Source organism: Kogia breviceps, chromosome 7, assembly GCF_026419965.1.
Source record: "Kogia breviceps isolate mKogBre1 chromosome 7, mKogBre1 haplotype 1, whole genome shotgun sequence".
Lineage (NCBI taxonomy): Eukaryota > Metazoa > Chordata > Mammalia > Artiodactyla > Physeteridae > Kogia > Kogia breviceps.
In genome coordinates, this window is record NC_081316.1 from 72,142,463 (window position 1) to 72,157,478 (window position 15,016).

The 15,016-nt window shown below is 38.6% G+C and overlaps 1 protein-coding gene across 3 annotated transcripts in view; it reads left to right on the forward strand.

Annotated features, from left to right (window-relative positions):
- The window catches only part of TRPC6 (transient receptor potential cation channel subfamily C member 6), a 133,254-nt gene that overhangs the window by 108,440 nt on the left and 9,798 nt on the right, over positions 1-15,016 (forward strand). For all 3 annotated transcript variants that reach the window (XM_067039468.1, XM_059070716.2, XM_067039469.1), the window contains 5 exons: positions 6,255-6,488; positions 9,086-9,350; positions 10,591-10,786; positions 11,587-11,790; positions 13,452-13,526. In XM_067039468.1, coding sequence (XP_066895569.1) covers positions 6,255-6,488; positions 9,086-9,350; positions 10,591-10,786; positions 11,587-11,790; positions 13,452-13,526 — 974 coding nt within the window. The remainder of the gene's footprint in view (positions 1-6,254; positions 6,489-9,085; positions 9,351-10,590; positions 10,787-11,586; positions 11,791-13,451; positions 13,527-15,016) is intronic.

The window sequence follows — 15,016 nt, forward strand, 5'->3', positions numbered from 1 at the left end:
GGCACGTTGTGCATTTCCAAGAATTTGTCTATTTCTTCCAGATTGTCCACTTTATTGGCATAGAGTTGCTTGTAATAATCTCTAATAATCTTTTGTATTTCTGCAGTGTCAGTTGTTACATCTCCTATTTCATTTCTAATTCTATTGATTTTAGTCTTCTCCCTTTTTTTCTTGATGAGTCTGGCTAATGGTTTATCAATTTTGTTTATCTTCTCAAAGAACCAGCATTTACTGTTATTGATCTTTGCTATCATTTCTTTCATTTATTTCTGATCTGATCTTTATGATTTCTTTCCTTCTGCTAACTTTGGGGGTTTTATGTTCTTCTTTCCCTAATTTCTTTAGGTGCAAGGTTAGGTTGTTTATTTGAGATGTTTCCTGTTTATTAAGGTAGGATTGTATTGCTATAAACTTCCATCTTAGAACTGCTTTTGCTGCATCCCATAGGGTTTGGGTCATCGTGTCTCCATTGTCATTTGTTTCTAGGTATTTTTTTATTTCCTTTTTGATTTCTTCAGTGAGCACTTCGTTATTAAGTACTGTATTGTTTAGCCTCCTTGTGTTTGTATTTTTTACAGATCTTTTCCTGTAATTGATATGTAGTCTCATAGCGTTGTGGCCAGTAAAGGTACTTGATACGATTTCAATTTTCTTAAATTTACCAAGGCTTGATTTGTGACCCAAGATATGATCTATCCTGGAGAATGTTCCATGAGCACTTGAGAAAAATGTGTATTCTGTTGTTTGGGGATGGAATGTCCTATAAATATCAATTAAGTCCATCTTGTTTAATGTATCATTTAAAGTTTGTGTTTCCTTATTTATTTCCATTTTGGATGATCTGTCCATTGGTGAAAGTGAGGTGTTAAAGTCCCCTACTATGATTGTGTTCCTGTCGATTTCCCCTTTTATGGCTGTTAGTATTTGCCTTATGTATTGAGGTGCCCCTATATTGGGTACATAAATATTTACAATTTTTATATCTTCTTCTTGGATCAATCCCTTGATCATTACGTAGTGTCCTTCTTTGTCTCTTGTAATAGTCTTTATTTTAAAGTCTATTTTGTCTGATATGAGAATTGCTACTCCAGCTTTCTTCTGATTTCCATTTGCATGGAATATCTTTTTCCATCCCCTCACTTTCAGTCTGTGTGTGTCCCTAGGTCTGAAGTGGGTCTCTTGTAAACAGCATATATATGGGTCTTGTTTTTGTATCCATTCAGCCAGTCTGTGTCTTTTGGTGGGAGTATTTAATCCATTTATATTTAAGGTAATTATCGATATGTATGTTCCTATTCCCATTTTTTTAATTGGTTAGCATTTTTTATTGTAGGTCTTTTCTTTCTCTTGTGTTTCTTGCCTAGAAAAGTTCCTTTAGCATTTGTTGTAGAGCTGGTTTGGTGGTGCTGAACTCTCTCAGGTTTTCCTTGTATGTAAAGGTTTTAATTTCTCCATCAAATCTTAATGAGGTCCTTGCTGGGTAGAGTAATCTTGGTTGTAGGTTTTTCACCTTCATTACTTTAAATATGTCCTGCCACTCCCTTCTGGCTTGCAGAGTTTCTGCTGAAAGATCAGCTGTTAACCTTATGGGGATTCCCTTGTGTGTTATTTGTTGTTTATCCCTTGCCTCTTTTAATATGTTTTCTTTGTATTTAATTTTTGATAGTTTGATTAATACGTGTCTTGATGTGTTTCTCCTTGGATTTATCCTGTATGGACTCTTTGTGCTTCCTGGAATTGATTAACTATTTCCTTTCCCATATTAGGGAAGTTTTCAACTATCATCTCTTCATATATTTTCTCCCTTTCAACTATTATCTCTTCAAATATTTCTCCCTTTCTTTTTCTCTTCTTCTCCTTGGACCCCTATAATTCGAATGTTGGTGCGTTTAATATTTTCCCCTAGGTCTCTGAGACTGTCCTCAGTTCTTTTCATTCTTTTTTCTTTATTCTTCTCTGCAGTAGTTATTTCCACCATTTTATCTTCCAGGTCACTTATCCGTTCTTCTCCCTCAGTTATTCTGCTATCGATCCCATCTAGAGTATTTTTAATTTCATGTATTGTGTTGTTCATCATTGCTTGTTTGCTCTTTAGTTCTTCTAGGTCCTTGTGAATGTTTCTTGCATTTTGTCTATTCTATTTCCAAGATTTGGGATCATCTTTACTATCATTATTCTGAATTCTTTTTCAGGTAGACTACCTATTTCCTCTTCATTTGTTAGGTCTGGTGGGTTTTTATCTTGCTCCTTCATCTGCTGTGTGTTTTTCTGTCTTTTCATTTTCCTTATCTTACTGTGTTTGGGGTCTCCTTTTTGCAGGATGCAGGTTCTTAGTTCCTGTTGTTTTTGGTGTCTGCCCCCAGTGGCTAAGGTTGGTTCAGTGGGTTGTGTAGGCTTCCTGGTGGAGGGGACTAGTGCCTGTGTTCTGGTGAATGAGGCTGGATCTTGTCTTTCTGGTGGGCAGGTCCATGTCTGGTGGTGTGTTTTGAGGTGTCTTGGCCTTATTATGATTTTAGGCAGCCTCTCTGCTAATGGGTGGGTTTGTGGTCCTGTCTTGCTAGTTGTTTTGCACAGGGTGTCCAGCACTGTAGCTTGCTGGTCGTTGAGTGAAGATGGGTGTTGGTGTTGAGATGGAGATATCTGGGAGATTTTCCCCGTTTGATATTATGTGGAGCTGGGAGGTCTCTTGTGGACCAGTGTCCTGAAGTTGGTTCTCACACCTCAGAGGCATAGCACTGACTCCTGGCTGCCACACCAAGAGCCTTTCATCCCCAGGGCTCAGAAAAAAAGGTAGAAAAAGTAGAAAGAAAGAGGATAAAATAAAATAAAGTAAGATAAAATAAAATAACGTTATTAAGATAAAAAATAATTATTAAGAAAAAAAGGGTTTTTTTAAGTAAAGAAAACAAGCAGAAAAAACGGACAGACAGAACCCTCGGACAAATGCTGAAAGCAAAGCTATAGAGACAAAATCTCACACAGAAGCATACACATACACTCTCACAAAAAGAGGAAAAGGGGAAAAAATAATATATCATGCTCTCAAAGTTCTCCTCCACAATTTGGGATGATTCGTTGTCTCTTCAGTTATTCCACCGATGCAGGGCACATCAAGTTGATGTGTCGAGCTTTAATCCTCTGCTTCCGAGGCTGCTGGGAGAGATTTCCCTTTCTCTTCTTTTTTCGCACAGCTCCCAGGGTTCAGCTTTGGATTTGTCCCTGCCTCTGTGTGTAGGTTGCCGGAGAGTGTCTGTTCTTCGCTCAGACAGGACGGTGTTAAAGGAGCAGCTGATTCGGGGGCTCTGGCTCACTTAGGCTGGGGGGAGGGAGGGGTATGGATGCGGGGCGAGCCTGCGGTAGCAGAGGCCAACATGACGTTGCACCAGCCTGAGGTGCACCGTGCGTTCTCCGGGGGAAGTTGTCCCTGGATAACGGGGCCCTGGCAGTGGCGGGCTGCACAGGCTTCCCGGAGGGGAGGTGTGGGGAGTGACCTGTGCTCACACACAGGCTCCTTGGTGGCGGCAGCAGAGGCCTTAGCGTCTCATGCCCGTCTCTGGAGTTCCTTTAAGCAGCACTCTTAATCCCCTCTCCTTGCGCACCAGGAAACAAAGAGGGAAGAAAAAGTCTTTTGCCTCTTCGGCAGGTCCAGACTTTTTCCTGGGCTCCCTCCCTGCTAGCCGTGGTGCACTAACCCCTTCAGGCTGTGTTCACGCCGCCAGTCCTCTCCCTGCGATCCAACCTCCGAAGCCCGAGCCTCAGCTCCCAGCCCCCGCCCGTCCCGGCGGGTGAGCAGTCAAGCCTCTAGGGCTGGTGAGTGCTGGTCAGCCCCGATCCTCTGCAGGAATCTCTCCGCTTTGCTCTCCGCACCCCTGTTGCTGCACTCTCCTCCATGGCTCCAAAGCTTCCCCCCTCTGCCACCCACAGTCTCCGCCCGGGAAGGGGCTTCTAATGTGTGGAAACCTTTCCTCCTTCACAGCTCCCTCCCACTGGTGCAGGTTCCATCCCTATTCTTTTGTCTCTGTTTTTTTCTTTTTTCTTTTGCCCTACCCAGGTACGTGGGGGAGTTTCTTGCCTTTTGGGAGGTCTGATGTCTTCAGCCAGCATTCAGGTGTGTTCTGTAGGAGCTGTTCCACGTGTAGGTGTATTTCTGATGTATCTGTGGGGAGGAAGGTGATCTCTGTGTCTTACTCTTCCTCCATCTTCCCCGACACCCCGAGATATCATTTTTTACCAAAAACTGTACATCTTAAAGAGAGAAAAGATGGAGAATTGGGAGGAAGAAGGAGAGAAGCTTTGAAAACAACTAAACGATATGAATTTAAACCGCCCTTTAATCCCTATTCTTCAGTTACTCTAAACTACCCTTTGTCTTATTGAGGAAGCTGGCAGGAATCCAGGGAACACAAAAAAAGTCTGCTCTCAGATTTTTTTCACCCCTGCTCATAGTTGTGTGTGTGCAAGTATGTGTGCATGAGTGTACACATGATGTAGTGTTTCCTGTTTTAAATCTGATCCACTAAAGTATATATGAATTCAATGCTAGTCTCCTCTGAATTTGGAATAATTCCACATAAGTAAGTTGTGTGCTACAGTGAATGATTATTTTGAGAAAAGCACATAGTAAGCTGTTGGAAGAGTGGAGACCATGGCTTTTTTAAACCCCTGAAGGGCTCTACAGTCATTCACATGGCAGGTTGTGATAAAGGTTCATGACAAATGTGGGGACTTGAGGAAGGTGGTTGGTAGGCAAAAGGGGAGAAGATTAATTTCAGCTAGGGGACCATGGAGACTTCTTGATGGAGGTAGGCTTTGATGGATTGTTGGAGTTTGGGTTGTATTTCTCCAGATGGCTCTAGGAGGAGGAGGGACATCAGAGCATAGAGATCTAAAGATAATAGGGGTAAAGTAACTTCTTTTTAATAAAATAAGATTTTTCAGATGAAAAAAGAAAATATGTGCCAGACATAGGAAATTTTAAATAGTAAATGCTCGATCAATGTTAGTTATTTTTTCAAGTGCCAGGCACTGTGCTGTGCATTTTACATGTGTTATTTAAGTCTCATAACAATCCTGTGAAGTAGGTACAAACTACTATCATCCCCATTTTCCAAATTGAGTTTTAGAAAGTTTAAATAAGTTGCCAAGGATTACACAGCTAATAAGTGGAAGAGCAAAGTCTCAAATCTGTGGCAGTCTAATTCCAAAACCTATGCTCCTGAGTACCACATTAAGTTTTAGAGTGAATATGCAACATTATTAATAATTCCACCATCAAGAGACAACTACTATTAATATGTTCCTGTAATTACTTCTAGTCTTTTACTATGCTTGTTTTAAACATAAAGTCATACAATATATAACATTTTTTACTTAGCATGCTTGAATGTTTATGACATAAACATTTTCCAATGTGTATTAGTCCAGATCCTCCAAGAAACATATGCAAGACAGGATTTAACGTACAACAATTTTATTAAGGAAATTCCATGCGAGAGAAAAGGGGAGAGAACTGAAGAGAGCTGCAAGGGCTGTAAGACTGGGATGCAAGTCTGATCTTGAGGGAAGGAAAGTAGGGTAGAAGTATCCTAGATCTCCATCCAGTCCAAAGAAAGTTTAACAAGGCCGTCAGGAAATCCTTGAGCCAAAGTCAGCCATCAAAGGAGTCCCATGTCTCTGAAGAAGGAGTGCCCTCAGTCACTGTTGGGGAGCAGCCTATGGGAAGCATGGCCTTAGGGAAAAAGTGGCAGTAGTTTTCAGAGTGCTGTAGCTGAGGCCCATGGCCAATTAAATTCCTGTAGTTGGAGGTCTGTGAGGTACATTCTTGTGGCCACTATCCCATGGTAATTAAAATATCATATGAAATGGCTGCATAATATCCCATATGTAGAAGTCCCATGGTTACTTCTATTTTGAGTGTGTGAATGTGGGTGTGTTTGTATGGTTTGATTATTGTAAAGAACCATACAATGAACATCTTATTAATGTATTTTTATGTATAGAATTAATGGATCAAATCATGTTTGTTGATTGAATGCCCTTGATGAAATTTGTCACATTGCTATAAGGTAATGCACTGATATTGTTGGACTCTAGGATTGGTGGGGACAGGATAATTACGGCTGGATGGGTGGGATGAGGCCAAATTTTGAAGGGTTTTGAATATCAGCCTGAGATCTTTCAAATTTATTTTGTTTTATTGAAGAGCTAAGGCTGGAATGAAGTTGGATTGATATTTTAACCTCTTCCTAATACAGGCATGATATGGACTGAATGTAAAGAAATTTGGACTCAAGGCCCCAAGGAGTACTTGTTTGAGTTGTGGAATATGCTTGATTTTGGAATGTTGGCAATCTTTGCAGCATCATTCATTGCAAGATTCATGGCATTTTGGCATGCTTCCAAAGCCCAGAGCATCATTGATGCAAATGATACTTTGAAGGATTTGACAAAAGTCACATTGGGAGACAATGTGAAATACTACAATTTGGGTGAGTTTATAGGACACAGTCAATATAAGTTTATAAAATGCAGAATTTTCTTATAAAAGTACACATCAGTAACAGTTTGATTACTACTCAGCTCTCATAGAATTGTTGGTCAGTTTCCAGCTTCTTCAGAGTATCTGTATCTGAAGAAGCATGCTTTCTGCCTCTTCCCTTGATATTTCTTCTGGCTGGAAACCTCTTTTAATCACAAGAATCATCTCACTTTATCTCTAGAATTAATTGGCTAACCACCAAACTTCATTGAGAATGCCTGTATTATGTCTTGGATTTATTTTTTTCCTCTTGTCCATTAAAAATAGTACACATTTAGGGCTTCCCTGGTGGCGCAGTGGTTGAGAGTCCACATGCCGATGCAGGGGACACGGGTTCGGACCCTGGTCCTGGAAGATCCCACATGCCGCGGAGTGGCTGGGCCTGTGAGCCATAACCGCTGAGCCTGTTCGTCCGGAGCCTGTGCTCCACAACGGGAGTGGCCACAACAGTGAGAGGCCTGCGTACCGCCAAAAAAAAAAAAAAAAAATAGTACACATTTAAGTACCATTTCCATTTAAGGCATATAAAGTATTTGAAAGCAAAGGAATCATTGGAGGCTCTAGAGGTCCCCCAATAAATAACACCAGTTTTTCTCACCCAGTCTTTGAAACTAGATGAGAGATAAAATCAAAAGCCAACACGGAGACCAGATCATCACCTCTAATACTGACAAAGTTCAGGGTGGATGACATAATTCTGAGTTTATTAGCCAGCTGGCTCAGTAATATTGAACCCCAGGCTTAGGCAGATGTATGGACAGAAATGGACAGGGCAGTCTTCCCCAAAGAGGGGTATGGCAGCAAGCGTCTAATCATGTGAGATTCCCCCATGGAAGACCAGAGGAAAATTCTCAAGAAAAAAGAGGGCAGAGCTGAACCAAATATGCTCAGTTTCCACCCCGGTTTAGTAATAAGATAAGTCATTCCACCTCCCCAGGAGGAAAGTGACTAAGCGATAGAAATAGGTTCAGTTATTTGCTTAGGGAAAATCTCTCCCTGTAGAAACCTAGAGTGGGGAAAACAGATTCTCTTTGAATACTTATTTCAAATCCTCTGATAAGATGTCAGTTAACAGTCAATTGACATCTCTATGGGTTTTACTGGCTATATCACATAGGGATTTCTTTTTAATATTTATTTTAATATTTAATTAACAACTTTTAGTGCATAATGTAAGGCTTTTATACATTGTACAGCACAGGGAATATAGCCATTATTTTATAACAAAAATGTTTATTATATGGAATTTTAAAGTCAGAACTATCTATTTATATATTGTACTTATATTCAAAGTGCTATAAAAAAGGAAACTGCTTCTATTATTTCATTGTATCCTTTCCTGATTCCACTTCTCAGCAAATAAGCAAATACAAATTTATAATTATATTTATCCACTTTCCTACACACTGCTTTTCTTCATAATGGTTTCTTAATTAGGTTTTAGATGACCTGATGTAATAATGCCAGAAAAATTCATAAGTGAATAATTACTACATTTTTATGATAAAAATAGACTTGAGTGACCAATATAAGTTACTTTAGTAAGTTTAAATAACTTCAAAAGCCCCAAATTACATTATAGTGTAATTACAGTTTAAGATTAAATAATTATATCATTTATTTAGGGCCTTTTTAAATTTTATTATAGTTTAACATTAAATAGTAAATGCTATCATTTAGTTAGCGCCAAGCAGTTTCTAAACACTAAATGTATGTTGACTTACTGGATTCTCACAACAGATGACAGAGGTAGAAGCAGTATTATCTCATTTTTAAAGATGGGAAACTAAAACTAAGATAAGTAATTTGTACCAGTTCTTCCAGCTGATTTTAGATAGATAGATAGATGGATAGATAGACAGGTAGATATTGGAATTTTTACATATGCTGAGTCCACAGTTTGTACTCTTTTTTAACATTTTTATTGGAATATAATTGCTTTACAATGGTGTGTTAGTTTCTGCTTCATAACAAAGTGAATCAGTTATACATATACATATGTCCCCATATCCCCTCCCTCTTGCTTCTCTCTGCCTCCCACCCTCCCTATCCCACCCTTCTAGCTGGTCACAAAGCACCGAGCTGATCTCCCTGTGCTATGCAGCTGCTTCCCACTAGCTATCTATTTTACATTTGGTCGTGTATATATGGACATATATACACTACCACTCTCTCACTTTGTCCCAGCTTACCCTTCCCCTTTCCCGTGTCCTCAAGTCCATTCTCTAGTAGGTCTGTGTCTTTATTCCTGTCTTGCCCCTAGGTTCTTCATGACCATTTTTTTTTTTTTTTTTTTTAGATTCCATATATATGTGTACTCTTAACCATTATGCTATACCCTATGGAAAACTTCCAGCAAACCAGGGGGGTAATTTTCTCAGTAAATTCAGAAGCTCAAATACACCTGACACTTAATGAAGTCCTTTAAGATAAAACACTTCCTTCAGGAACTGGATTGCTAATGTAATTTTATTTCTACCCCAGAAAAGAAGTTACCTAAGTAAAAAACTTAAACTCACCAGAACTCTTGTCTTTCCTTTCTCCTAGCCAGGATAAAGTGGGACCCCTCTGATCCTCAAATTATATCTGAAGGTCTTTATGCAATTGCTGTAGTTTTAAGTTTCTCCAGAATAGCCTACATTTTACCAGCAAATGAAAGCTTTGGACCTCTGCAGATATCGCTTGGAAGAACAGTGAAAGACATCTTCAAGTTCATGGTCATATTCATCATGGTGTTTGTGGCCTTTATGATTGGAATGTTCAACCTCTATTCCTACTACATTGGTGCAAAGCAAAACGAAGCCTTCACAACGTATGTGTTTTCAGATATTTTGATCATGGAGATCATCGATTAAATAAATGTTAGCTTAACAGTGTTCATATGCATCCATGGCATAAGTAATGTTTTGGTAAAGGCTTCATCTCCAGTTACTCTTTAGCAAAATGAGAGGATTTTAAAATGGGTTGGAAGAACTCAATAATGTAGGTAACCTCCTTAATATTAAGTAATTATAGCTAACATTTTTAAGGCTAGGAACTACCTCACACACATCATTTTATTATCTCTGTTTCAGAAAAAAAGAAGGAAACTGACGTTCAGAAAAGTTAAATGATGTGCTGAACACTGCATAGCTGCTAATAGGTAGAAAAGGCAGGACACAGTCCCTTGCCCACTAGAGCACCTGTGCTCTTCACTGCTGTGTCCTTCTGCTTACTACAGACTCCTGGGATGCTGACTATGAGAACAGCTGCTTCCTAATTCAATTTGTTGGATCTTATCACTGAGACGATCCAATTTATCAATAGTGACAAGAGTTTTAACTTATGTTCACCATAGCCACACATGTTTTTTATAAAGTGTGTTTGGAATACATTATTCAAATGTTAGGTATTCAGTGTTACAATAAGTATTGACCAAAGCATAACCTATTACCCATATTCCTGTAAAGTTCAGTTTATGAGAGAAATTAAACCACCTGGGCTAAGCAGAGGGGCTTAGTTTAGGGTCAATAATTATGCCTAAAGCATTGAAATTCCTACGTAAGACATGTCAGTGATTTGGGTAACATTGACTATATTTATATTGTCATATTTTCCTTAAGACACCTTAAGACACATACTATTGTAATCTTTTTATTGGAAATTTGTGGAAGTATAGATGAGCAGGAAACCCAAAAGAACTCGAACAGATAGCATTATTTTTTATTAAGTTATACATTTAACACTTCCATTGCCAAAACTATGGATTATTTAAATGTTAATATCTGTGGTTATGTAATTATGCTAGCATTTACTGAGTGCTTATTATGTTACAGATAGTGAGCTATGTGCTTCATATACACAATATTTCCTCATCCTTGCAACAATCCTAGAAATAAATAATTATTGTACCCATTTTACAGAAAAGAAAAATGAGGCTCAGGGAAGTAAAGAGTTTTCTCATGAATATCTAATAATTTCCAAAGACACTAAATCAACTCACTTTTATTATGGTACCATTTTTGTTTATTTGTACACTTTATCATTTCCTTTCTCTCTTTCTTTTTCCCCAGAGTGGAAGAGAGTTTTAAGACCCTGTTTTGGGCTATATTTGGACTTTCTGAAGTGAAATCAGTGGTCATCAACTATAATCACAAATTCATTGAAAACATTGGTTATGTTCTTTATGGAGTCTATAATGTTACAATGGTCATTGTTTTGCTAAATATGTTAATTGCAATGATCAACAGTTCATTCCAGGAAATTGAGGTATAATCTCTATACATTTGTATACTATGTGCTACATGTTTTAATTATTCCAGGGATCAACTCAGCATTGGTGGCAACAGTATAGACTGCTTTCCATCTGTTCTTTCCCTTTTTACATACTTCTTTATATACTGTATATACTGTAGAGAATATCTATATTTTTGTATACTTTATATACAGGAATCTAGAAAATTTTAATGCTTTGCTTCCAAACACAATATCTATGGGTGTGGTGGGATAGTAAGGCGTAAGGATGAGAAATGTTGTGTGATTTGTTATTATTGTTTACAAACTCTTTAGAGATACTATATCAGCATGAATTTATACTTTATTTTTAAAAATATTGCTTCTGAATACCACTATTCTCCAAATCTTGTTTTGAGTGATGATCAGAATTGACCCTTTCTCAAATTCAGAGTGATAGTATACATTTTTATTCCAGAAATCTTGGTCTGTCTCCCAAATTAATCAAAGTAGTGATCTGTTGTAGAATAAAAAAGTGAATAATTTTTCATAGTGTTTTCTAGAATGTAGGAAAATGCATTTATATCTTTCAGTGTATTTATATACACATGCAAGTTTTGAGATCTATAGATCTATAAGCCTGATAAAATTTTAGGCAGATTTAGTAAAGAGTGTGTGAATAGTACCTTAACATTCTTGAAAAAATCTTGGAGTGGTCTTTGGGGTCTGAGAGTGTTGTAGGCATCATTACTTCCATCTAGTCACGCAATGTTAGAAGCATTCCATTAATTCTTTTTACGCATTTCCTTGCTGAACTGTCATATGTATTTGTATAGGATGATGCTGATGTGGAGTGGAAATTTGCAAGGGCCAAACTTTGGTTTTCCTACTTTGAGGAGGGAAGAACTCTTCCTGTTCCCTTCAACCTGGTGCCAAGTCCAAAGTCCCTGTTTTATCTCCTACTGAGGCTTAAAAAATGGATTTCTGAGCTGTTCCAGGGTCATAAAAAAGGTTTCCAGGAGGATGTGGAAATGAACAAGGTGATTTGACTTGATAAGTTTAAAATTATATTTTTAAATGCTGAGACCATTATAACCATTGTGCCACATCCCTTTTTAAAGAAGTAGTCTGTGATGACATGTCCATCCATTCCCAAATGTATTCACTTAGCTCAGAGCAGTCCTTTGGCTTGTGTCTGTTTATTAGGAGCACACTGGACATTTCTGCTTAAAAATATAAGAAAAATTCATGAAATGTAACTCAAATAATGTATTATATTATCTGGAGTGGGTACTGAAAGGGAGAGCTATTTTGGGCCCCATTTTTTGCTGTTGTGGCTACACGTCCCTCACTTCACCTTCAATTTATACAGCTAGGTATATTTATATACCTCAATTTATACAGCTTCAATTTTTTGCATGTTCAATTTATACAGCTAGCTGATTATGACTTGGGGGAATCTGACAGACAAGTAAGTCCTATATTGAAAAGTTCAGAAATCAATTGCTCACATGTAATATGGGAGACCAGGTTTGGCATTAAGTAGTTCAAGAAAGAAATATCTAAGGAGACTAATTGGAAACAATAATCCCATGAGGCAGTACCATCTTAAGAAGCCATGAAAGAGTAGAGGTCTAGTGCTTAGATGAGGGAGTAGAACAATCACAGTGGGTTTAGAAATGTGCGGAGGATGTGGAATGCTGTGTGGAATGCATGGGGGTGGGGAGGTTACTCTCAGCAGGGAACTCTGCAGGGGACAGAACTCTATATCCAGAAGGAGCACTGAGAGATTAGATGCCTCCAGAGGAGGAGGGCCAGGAAGGGAACAGGTGTGGATATGGTGTCATATTATGGGGATGTGAAGGAGCTGGCTGCTTCCAATTCCCAATTTTAATGAGGAAATACATTTAAGTTTCTCTTCAAAAATAGGAAGAGAGGCAATGGGCAAAAGTTGCAAATAGTTCATTTTTAGTTCTATGTAAATAAAAAAATTTGTAACAACAAGACTTGCCCAACAGAGTGGTGGGCTGTCTTGTGAAGTAGTGAGCTCCCCATCATTGCAAGTAATCAATAAATGTTGGCTGACCAACATTAGGAATTTATAGGTTTTCCTACACTGGTGGGCAACTGAGCCAAATGACTGTAAAAGTTCCTTGCAGCTATAAGATTCTGTTATTGAATGATTTGCTACTTACTACATGAGATTCTCAAATTAAGCTCCCAGAGCTCCAATTTCATTAACTGTAATATGGGAATAAAAATTGCATCTACATCATGAAATTCAAATCAGATAAATATGTAAAAGTGCTTTGAGAATTCTAAGGCCCTCTTTAAATGTATTATCATTATTTTGTATAGGAATTTTGGAAAAATATGCCATCTTTGGTGCTCTCCCAAATGTATAACTTACAGAACTCAGTGTGTTGAGTGGCAAAATTTTCCCTCACTTTACTTAACGTTATTAAGTGTATAGTTTACAGGTGTGATTAGAGCTGCAACCCAAGACAATTCAGTCTCCAAAAGGAAATGTCCAAGTACTCACCAAAGGGAAGACCTCAATAAGAATATGTTTCTCTCATTGAAACTTGCTGGAGAATTGGACCAGATGGCTTTTAGAATATGGAATAAAGAGTGAAATTAGTTTTATAATTCCCAATGTAAAATTAGCGATTGTACTTATTTTACTCTCTATCTTTAAAAGAGAAATGAAGAAAAGAAATTTGGAATTCTGGGAAGTCATGAAGACCTTTCAAAATTATCACTTGACAAAAAACAGGTAAGATCACATTTGAAAACATGAAGCCACACATAGGTTCAGGCTTTCTACTCAGAGAAAAGGACAGATGTTCAGAAGCAATTTCAAGAAACAGTAGACACATTAAAGAATTAACAATTTAACAATGCTCAAAGAATCTGTTATTGAGAAGTGAAAATAAGCCTGTGTCCCATTAATCAGCAAAAAGAATTACATGGCTGTTTAAAACAGATAGTAAACACGTATATTGGGTTACTTATGGGTGATGGAATATAGGAATTGTGATGTAAAGAAGGGAAAATGAAAACAATAGGGACCTGATGGAGATATAAATAACTTAATTCTCCGTAGCTCAGGTGGAGATTGTGCACACCTAACAGAGCTGCATTATTTGTCAGTAATTGAGAAGCTGTCAAAAAAAGGAACCCTGAGAATTTAATGGCTCCTGTCGTCCGCCCAGTTTATAATGAGCAATGTACCCTGGAGCTGCATCAGCTCTGTAATTTGTAGTGGCAAAATCCCTGATGCTGAGGACTTTTGCTTCATTCTGGCAGCAGGCACATAGTAGGGGTACAATAAATGCATGTGGCTGAGGGAAATTATGAGTGAATTAATTAGGAGAAGGGCAGTGTATCAGGTGGGACTAGCATTCAGTTGCACATATCATGGTGTTTTCAACAAGACAGTTGTTTTTCCCCCTCTCATTTAACTCTCCAGAGTTGGCAGTACAGGACCGTTGTCAGGAGTGGGTCTCTGTGATTCTCCTGGATTTTTTGTCATAGTCAGATGCAAGATGACACCTTCACCTTCAGACATCACACCCACTTTTCAGGCATGAAGAAGGAATGGGGCAAAGGAAAAGTGGCCCACTAGCTGAATCACCCTCAGAGATGCCTCCCAACAATTTTTGTTATTATATCTCATTAGCCAGAACTCTGCTACAGGGCCACCCCACGGGACACAAATGCCAAGGAGGGATGCTATGTGGTTTTTTTTTTTTTTTTTTTTTTTTTTTTTTGCGGTACACGGGCCTCTCACTGTTGTGGCCTCTCCCGTTGCGGGGCACAGGCTCCGGACGCGCAGGCTCAGCGGCCATGGCTCACGGGCCCAGCCGCTCCGCGGCACGTGGGATCTTCCCGGACCGGGGCACGAACCCGCGTCCCCTGCATCGGCAGGCGGACTCTCAACCACTGCGCCACCAGGGAAGCCCTGTTTTGTTTTTAAGCCAAGTATGTTACCTCCTCCAACAAAATAGGAATACTCTTATGTATTGATGTAGTATTGATATAGCCAGATCATTGAACCAAGTAGTCAGAAGATTGGGATCTCATCTTATCTCTGCCCCTTTAGCAATTCGTTTGACTTCTCTGAACCTTAATTTCCTCATCTACAAAATAGGAATGATCAAGTTGTACAGCCCATCACACAAAATTGTTGAGAGGATTCAGTTGATGCTTTGTAAATCACAAACACTATTATACAAATAGTGAAGTACTTGTTATAAAGAAGCA